Raw genomic sequence first — 15,620 nt, forward strand, 5'->3', positions numbered from 1 at the left:
CATGTACATGTGAATACATGTAGACTTGCCCCCTGTAGTACTTTCACAACTGTGTGGCCGAAGGGCGCCATGTTAGCCTCCATCAGGCCCTCCCGTGACGGGCGTATGGATCATAGAATTCGGCAGAAAAGTGAATAATTAGCCAGTAGAGTCAGTCCACAGTGAATATCACACCACGGTGAATAGGCCACGGAGCCTGCAAATGAAACCCTGGTAAATATTCTCCCTATAGCCGGCGTAGTTAGTCTGGTAGAGACTACCGCTATGTGCATCGAAAGGTTAGTGAAAGATTCTAACAAAACTATCAGTCTTATAAGTCAAGTGGCAGGTTTGGATTGCAGAAGTTCTCAACGTGCGACTCGTGAACACCTGACGACTGTGGGTAGAAAACAGTATCTATTCCGCTTCTCTGTAGTCCAGTCAAGTGTGTTGATAGCCTTACAGGTTGATTTTTCTATCGACAAAAACACCCGACCGCAAGGCTGCGTTCCCAGGCTTGCTAGTAGCCTCCATCAGGCACTTTACGGGCTAATGAAATACTAGTAGCATGCGAGTCGTATCGAACTCCTATAGCCGACCAATTCTTGTGGCAAACCGAAATATTATCCCTGTTCAATTTCCACCATATCTTCAGCCCGGGCCGCAAAAGGGTATGGGCTAATCTCCAAGCAGATATGTCGGTGGCAATGACAGTATCCAAATGGCAAAAGAGGTCCAGTGGTCACCGGTGGCCAGTTGGACTGCTTTTGCCCTTTGGATACTGTCATCGCCACCGGTAAATTTGCTTGGATATCAGGTACGGGCAGGACTAGCTTTCTAGTCCCTGTGCACAACATATGGAAGCGCTAGCGCGCCTATTAGCGTAAATGGTGAAAAATCTGGTCAAACAAATAAAAACTTAAGGGCTAATTGGTTTCTTTCGCCAGTACTAGGACTTTCCAGTACTGCTAAGGAACGAAGGATTTTCAGGAAGTTATAGCACTTATCATATGCACAGCGGAGTTCTAATATACATAATAGATTATTAGCAATCACCCCATTAGGGGTAAAACTCTTCATCTTTGCATAGCAACCGGTGGCAAATGTTTGATCGCCATCATATGATGTGATCACAATGTGATGCTTTTTTCGACCCAGATTAGTATTCTTTGTTGCGAGATCAGATCGCCGTGTTTAACACTGTTGGATGAAATCAAAGATTTCGGGTCAAACACAATTCTCAATTCAGGTGACACTTCGCTGAAGTCCAGGATATTGGGACAAGGACCTCTTTTCCGATGAGACGTAGTCTACGGAGCCGAAAGCGTACAACAAGACAGGATTGCTACCACCGCAAAGCTGAAAATCTACGGTCGACCTAAAAATGACTTTAACCACTGGAAATATCGCTCTTTATGTCATCCTGGGTGTTCTCAGTGCAGTGACAGTCATTGGAAACGTGATTTCAATAGTTTGCTTCTCCAAGAATTTGAACATCAGCAGTTCCGGAGATGTCTTCATGCTGAACTTGGCCGTGGCAGACCTACTAATAGGTTTAGTCTCTATGCCGTTGACAATAGTGCAGGAGGCGTTTGGTGGTTCTTTTCCTTTGGGACTGGAGGTGTGTAGGGCTTGGCTGCTGGTGGACTACACCGTTTGTTCGGCATCTGCCTTCTCCATCGTTCTTATCAGCCATGACCGGTACTTACAGATTGTGAAGCCGCACGAGCACCGTGTAGTCACCGCCCGTAAGAGACTCGCTATGCTCGTCACTTCGTGGATCCTCGCCTTTCTCGTGTACGGACCTGCTATCGTCGTGTGGGATGTCGTCCCGGACATTTGCGAAGCTCGCTATCAATACGAAAGTAAGGAATACACGTTTGTGATGGCTGTTGTGGAGTTTTTCGTGCCGTTTTCCGTGATGACGTTCCTCTATGTGCAAGTTTACCGTCACGCTATCGCCTGGCGTCGGCGGCGCACGCTCCGGCGACCGGCACCGTCTGTCGCGGCGTCGCCTGAACGGACACAGGCCATCCGCAAGTTCAACCGACGTCTGACCATCAACTTAACCGTCCTACTCTTCGCTTTTGTTTTATGCTGGGTTCCTTACATAATATCAACAATTGCAATGACAGTCTGTTCGTCTTGCGAAGACTCGGATGTGCCCGTAGTGTTAGACTGGCTACTATGGAGCAATTCCACCATAAACCCATTTCTCTATGCGTTTTGTTCACTTCGGCAAAGGGGCGCTGCCGAACTGTTGCCGAAGTGCTGCCGACGAAACGACGACGTTTCACGAGTGCGTCGACGATCACAAGCGGAGGCGCCTGCCCAATCATCCGGAAATGAGCGAAGAATGACGCTGTGAGTCTTGTGACTGATATCATCACCTGGTACTATATCACATGTAGTTTATGATTGTGTTGTATGACTCACCGATAAAGGTTGAGAAATGCTGATTTTTTTGGGGGGTCCTTCTTGGTCTGGATCACCAGGACCAAGCAGATGTGGGGTTTCGCTCAGTGTTTTACGCGTTTTTGCGGCGTTTTCTACATTTATTTATTTAGAAAAGTCTAGAAGATCTGAATATATGCACATTTATAGCACAGATACACGTACAAAATGCCGCAAGACAGGCTTAAAACACTGGGCCGGACCCAACATCTGCTTGGAGAATACTTTTGGTCCACACCAGTTAGTTGACATGATTTATAAGGACAGGAGTCAGCACAACGGGACGGCGAGTCTGCCCTCTAGGCCAGGGTATTTAAAAACTCACCGAAGCAGACGGCGCCTCCTGGGCATCTAACGTTACATGACGGCAAGACAATCACGCAATTAAGATTACACAGAACAACTAGAAGAACGAGGGAAACTGATTATCGCTTTACTCGCACATGACAAACCACACGCCATTCCCGGCAAAACAATCCATAATCTCACTAGAATGTATAGCTGATGAAATGGTCACATGCTTCCGTTGTACGTTTCTTTACACACGTATTCCTCCTTACTGATTCATGGGAGAGTTTGGAACACATGTACATGTACTACGTTGCGTACGTGCGGGAAGTACAGTAAAAAGCTGTGACGTATCGTTTGTTGTGAGATCAGCATGTATTATGGTAATGTTTGACGTAATAGCCGACCTTAGTAACTGTCATGGCTAGGACTGGCGTTTCACCTCTATTTGTCCTTGTACGAATTGTAGGTTAGTTGATGAACACAACAGTTTGCATCGCCGTCAATTTTGATTCCTCACGTTTTCATATCTATTACGATGTACTTTAGAACATTTCATTGTTTATTCTAAAAAATCTTTATCTGTAGTTAATGTATGCACCATATGAAAATATTGCTGTTAGCATTTGCGAATAACATTAACATTTACGATTGAATCGATATGTGAAAAATACAATACGCTGTATGGACCCCCCACCAAGTGCGTTTCGATACGTTTTAATAGATTTGATATGATTTGATGTCATTATTTTGCTGTGCTCTGTTTTATTAACACAGTTACAGTTGAAGCTATATATGAAATATGCAATTCGTTTTGTGGACCCACCGAATGCGTTTCAATACCTTTTTAGTCGATTTATGTGACTTGATTTCATTATTTTGCTGTGCTCTGTTTTGTCCACGTATACCTGAACTGAGTCCAGAATAAAACCTCTCGACTATTTATATAGCCTCCGTCGGCCAGTATTGACCATGGTAAAATCCTAATTCACAACAGCCCTACAGCATCGACTATGGCTCAACAGCCTTATACGAGAATGGCAGTCTCTGCCACAAAAATCACATCTGTAAGCTGACTCAGTTCTGTTGTAAAGCTCTTTTCTACGGATCCGCTTTCCTTCCTCTCAACTATGTGCATGATTTATCATAGTCTTTGCGTCTTAGGCCGAAGCTGCATCTTACATTTGGCATTAGACCAACCCTTGTCCAAACGAAGCAGTCTCAATGACGTCAAACTTCGAAATTCCGCACTATAATTGGTGCAGACATTTGATTGATTGACATGTCCATTCTGGCGGGAAAGCGACCCAGCCTGACCCGAGCCTTCAAAATGTAACCAATCACAGACCGGTATTTCTGCCCCGCCTATCTCTTGCCCACGAATTACATCATACCCTTTCTTGTTGAGGCTATTGAAAAGGTTTTGGTGATACCGCTCATATCCATTATCGATGTTTTACGTCCATAATAAGCATAGATAACAATTGATAGCATACAAAAAATATTTTTTTACCTTTTGGAGTGACATTTGGTACATACAGTGATATTTAGACAAAGTGCACCACAAAATATCGCAACCCAAAACCTTCATGCACACCCTCAGCACGTGATGTCAACAAAAGCAGAACTACCGACATACGCACGACATTTTTGATCGAAATCGGCGGGCATAGCGGACGTGGCAAGCTGTTGAATATGTCCTATTCTAGCTGCCCTAGTTCTACTGCCAGACATCGCCTTTAGAAGACGCCAGGCCTTAACAGAGGGCACGACATGACAAGCATTCGGCGAGGATCGCCGAGCCGGCCGGTACGTTTGAACAGGATCTAGGACGGGTTTGCCGCGCTCCCTGGTTCGACCGCTTTTTCTGTTTCCTGTTCACCGATTATCCTACCATGCCCTACGGGAAAGGTTTCCCTGCCAGAATGATGCGGCATTTCTTAGTGCTGGTCCTGTTTTCCCTCGGAACGTTCATGTTCACGATATCGCTGTACCCCGGTAGTTTGGACGTCAGTGTACAGACTGAGAATATGGCGGGAGACCGTGGATCTAATGTTGTCAAGAACAAGGGAATATATGAACGACAGATGGAGAGAAAGGGCGAACGATTTGCTCGGGGGATAAAACTACAACCAGAAGAAGAGTCTCCACGCGAATACCAAGTCGGACGGAGCCTTAAAAAGGCGGGATCCCGAAATCCAGAGTCCCAACCCGAGGTAAACCGAAGGTACACAGACGCAGTGTTTGATTTGGATATCCTGGAAGATCCTTTCAGCGATAACCCGAGCTGTCCAGACAAGTCGGAACTTCTTTTGCTTATTTTGGTCACCAGCGCCCCGGGCAATGTGGACCGGAGAAAAGCCATTCGATCCACTTGGGGTAATAAAAAGGCGGGAGACTCCTGGAGAAAGTACGGGGACAAACCCGCAACGTGTAAAATTGTCTTCCTGTTGGGAAAAACGCCTGACAACCCCTCCTTAAATTTCTTACTCGAGAAGGAATCGCTGGAACACGAAGACATGCTATTCGGTGACTATATCGACTCATACCGCAACTTAACGTTAAAAGTCCTTCACGGATTTAAGTGGGCGAGAGACGAATGCGAGCCAGAATTCCTCCTGAAAACTGACGACGATTGTTTCATCAACACTCCTTTATTTCTGAAAATGTTGCAAGAACACAGACCTTACAAGTCGGACTTCTACACTGGGAGCGTGTTTGAAGGGTCCGAACTGGCCGTCATTCGAGACCCCAGGAGTAAGTGGCATGTGAGTGAAGAAGACCATCTTTCAGACTTTTACGCCCCTTATGCAAGCGGCATTGGCTACATGGTATCAAAAACAGCTCTAGGGAAGATTTTGGACGTGGTAAAGTCGGTTCCACCGTTTCCAATAGAAGATGCGTACATAGGGACACTGGCAGAGAAGGTGGGGGTAGTACCCATGGACAGCGGTAGGTTTTCAAAACACCACGGGATGTGGCGCACATGTAACTATCTGTACCTGTTAGTGGTACATCATGTACCCATAGAGGACCTTCCCGTCACCATGCAGAAAGTAAGGGACGCACCGTTACAGTGCAGGGGGAGTGCCCTGCATGGGATGTGGGACTGAACCTGACGGGGGTCGACCATTTTCACAGAAGGGGGAAGGACTGGGAAAAGTGAGTTCAGAAAACAATGGATAAGAAAAACATATCGAGTATGGGAATTCAAAATTTCTTATGAGTTGAGAAGGGGGCTTTGTTGTGTTGAGCGCAATTTGAAGTGGATTGTCCCTCTTGAAATTTGATATTTACCCTAAAAAATTCCCACACAATAGCCTCTTAATGCCAAGAAGGATTATGCAAATTTTGGGAAACATTGTATTTCTAGGAGACTGCATTAGGATTGGTCATCCAGAAAACGTTATTTTCTTCCTTGGTAATCCAAAGCTTATGTGCACTTTGGGTCTAATGAATTATTCATAACAGTTAATGCACCTTACAACTCTATTTGTTTGACACATTGTTTCTTCCACTGGGTTTTCAACCGCGTTGCTTGGGTGAAAAATTCTAATATTCTATCAAATTGTACAAATTTTTGTTTTAAATTGATTGAGATGTATTTGTAGCACTATTCTGTAACAAACTGAGAGCTGACTTTGGGATGATACTAATAGTGCAATACAGAATTTACAAAATTTCTTAAAATACATGGAACTCATAAACCCATAGCCATTGATATACAGCCAGTATCAAACCTCTTTATCATGTCATTTAGGCATGCATTGGTGAAAGAAACCATTTCAGATATAAAGTTTAACTTCTCAATGTTGTTGTAACATATTGGTGCAATGTTTGGTTGTCTTGCCTGTGTTTGCACAAGGAGACCATTCAGGGGACCAATAAAATCTGGTCTGTGTGGACAGGTGGTCACCATAGACAATGTGAAAAATTATTTAAGGGACCACCAAAAAGTGTTCACACTGGCTGGATGGTCCTTATGTAAAGGTGTTCACAGGTTAGACTGTATTTCCTACGTTTCCTGGAGCTGATATTGTTACATGTGTATGTAAAGTTTTCCACCAAGCAGATGTTAGGGGGAAGGACAAAACAGTAAGCATTTCCTGATTGTCCCATAAATCTTATGATAGCTGGCTTTGTCAGAAAGACAGGACTGTCAGGAAATATTTCCTCCTTCTCTCCCTGTATCTGCTTGGAGATAGAATATAAACAAAAGAGAGCTGATGACTGTAAAAGTAGTTGTGCCAAAGCAATGTTCACAGTCAATTAGTACAAAACTGTAACGTTAACAGTCTTATTTTCTGGTAAGATTGTAAAGAAAAACCTTCCAATAGTGCAACTAGACAATATGTGCAACAACAATGCAATGTGCAATAGAAGTACTGTAGATGTGTATTTATGGACTAAGATTCTGTAAAAGAGTTTACTTTTGTAGAAAAAAATGCTTTAGAGAGATGTTATTTTGAATTTATTCACCCTGCAAGTCAGGAGGAACAGTGTTCTATGTATTGATCAATGAGAAGGCACAAGCCCGTTATGTTTTGAGTAAATGTAGTTAAAAGTATAACAAAGTGTTAGCATTGGAGCTTTGTTAGAATGTCTAGTCTACTTGCCAGACATACTGTATTGACTTATTCAGTAACGCAAGCTGCCACCCTCAACATATGTGTGAAATACAATGAAAAAGACAGACTCAGTTGACGCTTGTAACTATAGGGGGAACAGCAGGTAATGATTTTTCAGACTTTGAAAAGTCATTGCCAGACTAATAACATTGGGTGCAATGCCCTCTCTTAGACAAGTGTACAATCCCTGGCACTTGAGAACTAAGTGTTACAAGCCTGAGCTGCGATGTGAAATTCAAACTATGCCAACAGAACTTGACCCTCGTAGCCCGTCCATATGCAGACAGAGATGTCTATTCCGAGGTCCTGGATGGTGTATTTGGTCACTTGAGCTGACTCTATAATGTGCTATCCAACATTTCGAGCTTGCAAGGTAATTGACAAGTGTTACAAAAAAAAAGGAACCATTCTACCATCAAATTTGCCTGGGATAGTCAATGCAATGTTGTCAAAAAGCCAACTCACTAGAAGTTGAAGGTATGCACAAACTTTTTTCTATGGATGACATGACAAACCATGAAATATTTGCTCTTTTTCTGACAATTTTACAGCTATTATATCACTTTGCAGCTACATGTATGTTACTTTTTGCAAAAAGCTCATTTATTGATTTTTGAGTGGCAAGTATGTCAAAGCCTGTCAGTCAAAGGGTAACGTTAGCTATTTATTTTGGTAACAGTCAATCCATGAAATGAATTTTATGTGGCTTACTTCGCTGCAGGAAACCTACACAGTTGTTAAGCACATCTGTTAGCACAAATGTACTATACAGTTTCTGTACAATATGTTACACAGTCTTTCAGCCAGGCATGGTTGTGTGTTATAGTGTTTGTATGGTGTAAGTGTCCGGAGGACTTGTGTCTTTTGTTCCAGACACTAGAGCGAAGTTACCTGATAGGTAGTCAGGCCGAAAATAGAATGGTAGGAATGTCGTCGTCATGGCAATAACCTGTCTTTTCTTAACCTACCAGGTCATTCCCTGCCCTAAGTAGTGTTGTAACAGTAGACTTGTGGGTAGAAGCATAACTCTTGGTTCAAAAGCCAGTACTTACTTAATATGTGATTATAACAAGGTGATGTTTTTTGTTTTATCAGTAATATTTATCATATTTTATTGTATTACGTATATATGATTGAGATGAGCCTTTGGAGCTTATGTCCATCAACAAATCAAGACTTAGTTGTATATATTAAGCAATCAGTTTATTTATTGATCAATTAACTTCTTAAGTATAATACAGCTGTGTAATGTGTATGCTTTCATACATATACATTATAATCATATTATTATACATTTACTGTCACACGGGTAGAAAACAAGTTTACTGCTTGAAAATACATGTCATGTAACTAAACAGAAATTGAAATAAAGTCTAGATGCTGTCATTGTGACTTTGGATTGATGAATTCATAACCTTGCTAGACTAAGTAACATAAAGTTGGGGGGGGGGGTCTAGGTCGCATACTGTTCAGGTTGTCCCCTACAACCTCATATATCGCTTATTTCCTTTAAAACTTAGAAGTACCAAAAAGAAACGATGTAAACATTGCATGTTTGCAGGGTGGATTTTCTTAAGCACGTATTGGCACACTCTGATAAACATCAGGTGCGCCACTGTGGCTAAATACAATGGACAATTTCTGAAGCCTCGGGCAAACGTGCTATTTAAAAATTGTTGCGGTTGTTTACTTTGCACATGGGATGACAGAGTCATTTGGTTATGGGTGTGCTCAACAGTGGATATGATAAATAAGACACCAGCGTATATAACAATCCATGACACATGAACCCTAGGATGAAGATTCTACAGGAAAACCAATGACCATCCTACCTGATCGTAAACTGTACTGTAAACTGTACACTGCAGTAACGTGACGTTACAGGAAATCACAATGGCAAATAAGCATTTTCCTCACCATGGTAAATATAGTCAGATGTAAAAAATTTAAAATTCTTTAAGATATGTAAATCTGCGTAAAAATTAATAGTTAAGGTAGAACATGTAAAAGATAAAGGGAGAAAAAATATTAGCAGAGGGTGGTTTCGATCCACCGACCTCTGGGTTATGGGCCCAGCACGCTCCCGCTGCGCCACTCTGCTTCGTTGTGAATTGGTGACATTCTTTGTGTACTAATACTGTTCTATTGCATCATCTTTCTGTAGCCTGCAGTTTGTATATAAATCGCTACATGTCGCTTTTGACACGTGCGTGGCTCTACGCAAACTGCAATAATTACAACGTATGAAAGAGGGCGCTGCGAACTAAGGAAACCAGGGACTACCGCAGCATGGAAAAACGTTTCTTCTTGATATTATGATAAAGATACTAGTAGTAACCATTCATAACCACTAAGTGCTCTTCATAATGATATTCAATCATTCTTCATTCGAGGACTTTAATTCATATAACCTTTCAGAGAGGAATCACACTGAATTAATGTCTGGATTTCCAAACAGATCTTCAACCCAATGTCCCCCAGTATAATGCACTCCTGTATATATAAACTGTGCATACCTGGGGGGTGCTGCACTAGAGATCTCTCAAACCCACTGTTTCTCAAAGTGGCGGATTTATGTAACCAGGCATTATACACAGATACCACCCAATCTCCGGATCTGTGTGCAATTCTCTTTGCCTCTCTGCACTTCTTGGTAAGAAGCCCTATCATATGTTTGTGCCCTTTCCATTATCTACATTTCTTTGTAGATTCTGGCACCCAAGAACAATAACAAAACTACCAAATGTTCTTTCAGTCTTTATTTACAGAAAGGTACAGTACATCATGGGGAATACATGTATAATACTAATTCATCTAATTATAGATGTAGTTCTGTCAGCAGTCATCACTTATCAACTTACAAATGTTAACATTACGTATGAGACGCAAAGAAACTGAACAGTCAACAAGTTCTTGCTTTTCGTTTCGTGCATGATCTTGATTCTTTACCTTCTGGAATAATATGATATAGATTTTCATCATTACAGTGTTCGTAGCTTTTTGACAGAAATTCATTCTGACATTATCATATCAATATCTTTTGTTGTCATATTCTACTGATACGCCAAAAAATGTTGACAATGAGGCAGCACAGGTTGCATCCGCTACAGGAAGAACTTTCTCCTGCTTGTGTCCATTTCATGTCGCTGGAAAAGAAGAAACAATCCCTTGTCAGTGTCACAGAATGTTCAAATATGTAAAATAAAACAATATCAAATAAATCATACACAGGACTTCAAAAGCAATATTCTACGGAAAGAACGAGCAAAACACACACACACGCATGCACGACGCACGCATGCACACACACATACACACATACACACACACACACACATACAAACAAGATGTACCGCGATGTCAAGAAAAACATCTTTACCAAGGTGCATTTAAGAAATATGAGCCATGTGTGCTCTTGTCTATGATTAACTGTACCTTGTGAACCCACTCATACTCCCCAAACTTGGAGTCGAACGTGCCCTTCTGCAGAGACCTGAGCTTCAGAGTGAAGCGTGGGCCCAGCTCGTTCAGACCAACACGCTTGTTGTTCTTAAACAGGTACCTGAAACAACACAACATAAACAGGTAAACAAAGACACATTTAGCTGCAAAAATAACTTATAGCCGACAAACCTGCTTTTACTTCAGTGGAGTCTTATCTTAATGAAAAAGGAAGAAAAGGATGCTATTTCTTTAAGAACAGAACAAATCCTGGTGTTTGATTCTTAGGATGTTTGCTACTGAAAGACTAAAAAGAAACTTCACAACCATTCATGTTTAAAAGCTATCCTTGTGTATTCATATACACAAGGATGTTGCCCTAAGCATATCATGTTTGATGTAACAGATGAAATATGTCTCGTTTTAGAATACTTAAAAGAAGTACTGTAAAACAAGCACACTTTCATGTACAGGTCCGTATCTATATTGAACAGTTTGCCATGTCAGCCAATCAGCCACTAGAGCTTCTTAGCCATATGTATCTAAGTCAGTCCAGTTGATTAAACATGTACTTGTAACCTTATGGAATTTGTATGTCCATGCTTCATGTGCAGGAAGATTAGCTACTTGTATGTATGTTAGCTAGTGGACTGACTAAAACATCCAAGTACTGTGGGTTAAAATAAAACCATCATGAAAACGTCAAGATTTACAGTAAAACAGTGTCTCAAAAGTCAACTACACAGAATCGAGATCTACAGAAAATTGTGTTGCCACCATTAACCTTTAGTGGACTAAAATAGTCGTTTGGCTACAGATTTCCCCTTGTTTACAGGGTAGTCTAAGGCAGCAGGGAGAAGGTCAAACATGAAGTTTTGTACCTGTGATGTCGGAAGAAAATGAAGTCTCTCTGGTTGTGGAAGGTGACGGCTTGGCGCCCGGAGAACTGAGGATCGTGGGGGAACAGCGCAGCGAACATGCGAGCCACGGTATGGCCCAGCCGCGTGTTGAAGTTGTTTAGAATGACCTCCGGGTAATGCTCGGTGGACTTGGGCGCCCTCTGTGTGGGAATACAGATAGCGTTAGGCCATACACACATTATTGTATGAATTGCAGTGTATTTTTAAAGATTTAATATCTTTTCATTCATAAGTAAGTTATGATAAACAATGAAATACTGTAATTCTTGTTTCTTTCACTGCAACTTTATGTTCTTGATGTTCACTGTTTTCACGGTCAACTCTGCACCGTGAACTTATCATCACCATGAAAAAAGCTGTTGTTATTATTTATGATTCCTTCACACATCCATTCTGTAAATCACTTGCCGCCACCGTGAGGTTAAAGTTCAGTGAAAATGTAAATTTTCCTTACGCCGTGAAATGTTGCTACCGTGAAGATAAAGTGAATTACAGTATCACAACACGATTCAGTCACATTTTCTACTATAAAAGTTCACATGATTACATGAGAGTACCTTAATTTCATCATGTAACTTGACGTTACTGATTTTGAAATGAGCAGTGGGTCCGTCTGGTAGATGACACAACAACAGTCCGTCTGAGGGTAGAGTTAGGGATTTTCTTGCCAAGACGGAAGGAGAAAGAATTAACAATATCAAAGCATTACTATATTCAGTATTACATGCACTTACAGCATGACTGCCTACTTCAAAGATGTTGCCAGTATTTCATTATCTTTTAGTTGTAATATCTAGTACATGTACATGTTCATTCTCTCTACACGTAAAAGAACCCAACACACTTATCGAGAAGATTAGGGGTGACCCGGTGTGCTTGGCCAAAAAACGCGAGCCATAGCGAAACCGCATTGCACTGTCACTAGCTACTTGAAAAAACATCATGCTTCACCTCAAAAATGAGGATGCCTTGAAACGAAACTAAAAAAAAGTAAAAGGCAACAGCACTATCTTTGCTGCAACTCTTTAATTCAATTCATCTGTTACAATAATCTGAGTAAAAAATTTTGGTACTGTCATGGCTTTGTCAGTGTGGGGTCATGTGGCGTAACAGCAGAGTGCTTGGCCCAGAACCCTGAGGTCCTGGGTTCAAATCCTGTCATGTCACCGATCTTGTGCCCTTGGGAAAGCCACTTTGCACAACGTTCCTCACTCCACACAGGTCTAAAATGGGTACCTGACTTTGGTTGGGGAGGTAAGGACAGGAATGGGCTCCGCCTTCCAATACCGTGCCCTAGACACAGGGGATAACAACCCAATGCCCCTATGGCCTCAAAAAGGCTATGGGACTACCTTTACCTTTGTACTGTTATACTATGGTCAGTGTAAAGGATACTGGGCTTTCTTTTGTCCTCATTAATGACAATAATGTCGGTGAACTCCTTGGCCAGTGCTTGAGGAATGACCTTCTTGATATCCAAGCCTCTCCTGTAGTAGATCTCAGAGTTAGGGATGCACTGTCCCAGCTCCTTAAGGAACCGTGTTGTCGTCTGAAAGGAAGAAGACAAAATAAGTCTTTGTACAACTATGACAAAGAACTGGATATTCTTCATCCAAACCCAATATGGTTTCAACAAACTACAATTCAGACATACATGTGTATCATAAACGTTTTTTATTGTTTGTATAGTCCAAGGCACGGACGTGGTAGAAATTCTTGCCACAAGTTCTCTCTATTGGCAAACAGTTGTTTCTTTGGATGGTCCAACCTAAACTATCAATAAAGATGCTCGACAGTCAGAAGGATGAATATACACTGTGAAAAGATACTGCTGACTGCATAGAGCAGAAAGGTACCTTGTTTGTTTGAAGCTTTCCTGAACATGTGGGTATTTGCGGTGAACATAAAGATTCTTTCTGAACAACATACACACAATACAAAGGATATGAATATGGATACTGCAGTAAAAACAGAAAAGTTGAACATTGAACTGTGAAAACCTTACACTTCTGGGCCTGTCACTGCTGGTGATCAGGACCTTAGGTCTGGTGTCTCTGCTGAAGTAAGACGCCATCTCATCATGGGCCTCGTCATGGAGTACCTGAAGAAGAACAGAAACATGTAGGCTCAACCGAATAATCATAATTTTTGCCGGGGGCTTTATGCTGGAAATCATAATCAATGGGTGGGTTTGGGGTGTAAGGTTGATACTATGGTATGGCATTGGACAAATGACTTCAAAGCAAGAACTCAACAGCATACAGCCTACATGTACATTCATCACCTGCAAACATCACGCCTCGAACTTAAAACCAACGCAAACATTTTTGTTCAATGCTGTAGCAGTATGTGACTATAACGCTGCTGCAAACTTAAAACCACCGCAAACATTCCACTTTCACCTCAGCGCAAAATAAAAACCATGTGAACTTAAAATGCATTTACAGTATTGTAAACAGCGTTTCCACCAGGGCTGTCCTCTCAAAAAATTTTGACACACATTTTGCAGAGAAATCGTGTTTAGGAACAACGTAACTGCTCTTGTTATGACATCAATAATATACATTGGGGGAACATACAGAAAGTCCATGGCAGAACCGCAGACAGACCGAATGACTCTTTAAAACACTCACCTCTTCATCCTGTGGGTCCACCATGGTCTCATCAACCACTCGCATGTTCTCGATTGTCTTTGGAACTTTCTTCGGTGGAGCCTGTAAAACATACATTTGATTAGAAGTTCTAGCAAATCTTACTCAAAGGAAAAAGGTGTTTTTTGATAACATAACTTGCTGCAAACGCAAGACAACACTGAACTCTCATCAGTATGATCTATGATACATAATTTGTAAACATGATGTAACCAAGCAACATGATGTTTGTTTGTTCCTTTAATGCCCACGGTCTTGATGATGACCATTCTGGCATGTTGGGAAAGTCGTGTAAAGTGCCTTTCCCAAAGATCGGTGACACGGCAGGATTCTGACCCAGGACCATTTGGTTCTGAGCCGAACACGCTGCCGTTGCGCCACACGACCCCACGACAATTACGATGTTACTTGTGTGTTAGCAGGACAGTACATCGATGGCTCACCTCATCTCCCAGAGCCTCTGTCTCACGTTTCCTCTTCTTCTGCAACTCCTTTTTCTCCTGAAGATCAGTGTTGGAGGAAAAGAATATTGCATTTTACTTTATCCATACAAAATACACTGTATGATCAGGGTGTCTGACATGGGATAGACATCATAGCACTAGTATCTTAAAAGATGTTAGGACAAAAAATAGCTGTTTTTCTAGACATTTTTTATGGTTGAGAGTCAGAAAACGGTACGATTTCTCGTCCCCACATCTACTTGAAGATTTGTTCAACGCGTGTCGCACATGTGGGCACATGTCACATGATATAGCGGTACCTTTCTCCTCTGTCGCTTCAGTTTGATGAATTCATTAGTTCTCCTCATCTTGTTCTTGATGCTAGAAATATTTGGAGGAGGAATTGCCGAAGACGGCACAGCCATGGCGCTGTCGTTGTCAACATCTTGGTTTTCTTCATGCACAGGCATTTTCTTCTTCTTCGGTGTCGCCATTTTTGGGAAGCTAAGAATGAACCAAGAAGTCGGAGGGCCTGATATTTTGGACAGACCATAGAATCTATAGATAAAAGTGAAAAAACACCATAAAACATTAAAATTATCATCATCTTGATTAGATTAAGATTTCAATGCCTAATACTAGACTTTCATTTACTTAAAACTTTTACAATGATTTTTTGTCCAGAATATATTCCCTTTCCTGTCTAGTAGTATAGCCCGTCGATGTTCCCGCGAGACATCGTAAATTATCGCGAGGATTGGAAAATTGTCAAGACCCTTAAGGTGCCAACCATTTTTGCTGATGAATTCTTCCCAA

The 15,620-nt window shown here is 41.7% G+C and overlaps 3 protein-coding genes across 3 annotated transcripts; 2 read left to right on the plus strand and 1 right to left on the minus strand.

The window, feature by feature from the left end:
• The first annotated feature begins 847 nt into the window (after positions 1-847).
• On the plus strand, positions 848-3,663 carry LOC136445348 (histamine H4 receptor-like). The gene has a single exon (XM_066443310.1). The coding sequence runs from the start codon at positions 1,364-1,366 to the stop codon at positions 2,345-2,347; it is 984 nt and encodes a 327-aa protein (XP_066299407.1). The 5' UTR covers positions 848-1,363; the 3' UTR covers positions 2,348-3,663.
• Positions 3,664-4,319: 656 nt separating this feature from the next.
• On the plus strand, positions 4,320-8,735 carry LOC136444591 (beta-1,3-galactosyltransferase 1-like). The gene has a single exon (XM_066442215.1). It carries the CDS (start codon positions 4,617-4,619, stop codon positions 5,832-5,834), a length of 1,218 nt encoding a protein of 405 aa, XP_066298312.1. The 5' UTR covers positions 4,320-4,616; the 3' UTR covers positions 5,835-8,735.
• Positions 8,736-10,375: 1,640 nt separating this feature from the next.
• On the minus strand, positions 10,376-15,328 carry LOC136444723 (ribosome production factor 1-like). The gene is made up of 9 exons (XM_066442426.1): positions 15,125-15,328; positions 14,805-14,861; positions 14,344-14,424; positions 13,716-13,811; positions 13,106-13,259; positions 12,268-12,350; positions 11,672-11,850; positions 10,785-10,911; positions 10,376-10,495 (listed from the first exon to the last, which is right to left on the minus strand). Exons 1-9 carry the CDS (start codon positions 15,296-15,298, stop codon positions 10,454-10,456), a joined length of 993 nt encoding a protein of 330 aa, XP_066298523.1. The 5' UTR covers positions 15,299-15,328; the 3' UTR covers positions 10,376-10,453.
• Positions 15,329-15,620: the final 292 nt, after the last annotated feature.

This window comes from Branchiostoma lanceolatum, chromosome 11, assembly GCF_035083965.1.
Source record: "Branchiostoma lanceolatum isolate klBraLanc5 chromosome 11, klBraLanc5.hap2, whole genome shotgun sequence".
NCBI lineage: Eukaryota > Metazoa > Chordata > Leptocardii > Amphioxiformes > Branchiostomatidae > Branchiostoma > Branchiostoma lanceolatum.

Excerpts from the sequence above, each read along its gene's own strand:
- LOC136444591 (XM_066442215.1), top strand. The coding sequence starts at position 4,617 with ATGCCCTACGGGAAAGGTTTCCCTGCCAGAATGATGCGGCATTTCTTA.
- LOC136445348 (XM_066443310.1), top strand. The coding sequence starts at position 1,364 with ATGACTTTAACCACTGGAAATATCGCTCTTTATGTCATCCTGGGTGTT.
- LOC136444723 (XM_066442426.1), bottom strand. The coding sequence starts at position 15,298 with ATGGCGACACCGAAGAAGAAGAAAATGCCTGTGCATGAAGAAAACCAA. Across the intron at positions 14,862-15,124 it reads TGAAGCGACAGAGGAGAAAG|GAGAAAAAGGAGTTGCAGAA; the intron begins GTACCGCTATAT and ends ACTGATCTTCAG. Across the intron at positions 14,425-14,804 it reads CAGAGGCTCTGGGAGATGAG|GCTCCACCGAAGAAAGTTCC; the intron begins GTGAGCCATCGA and ends TATGTTTTACAG.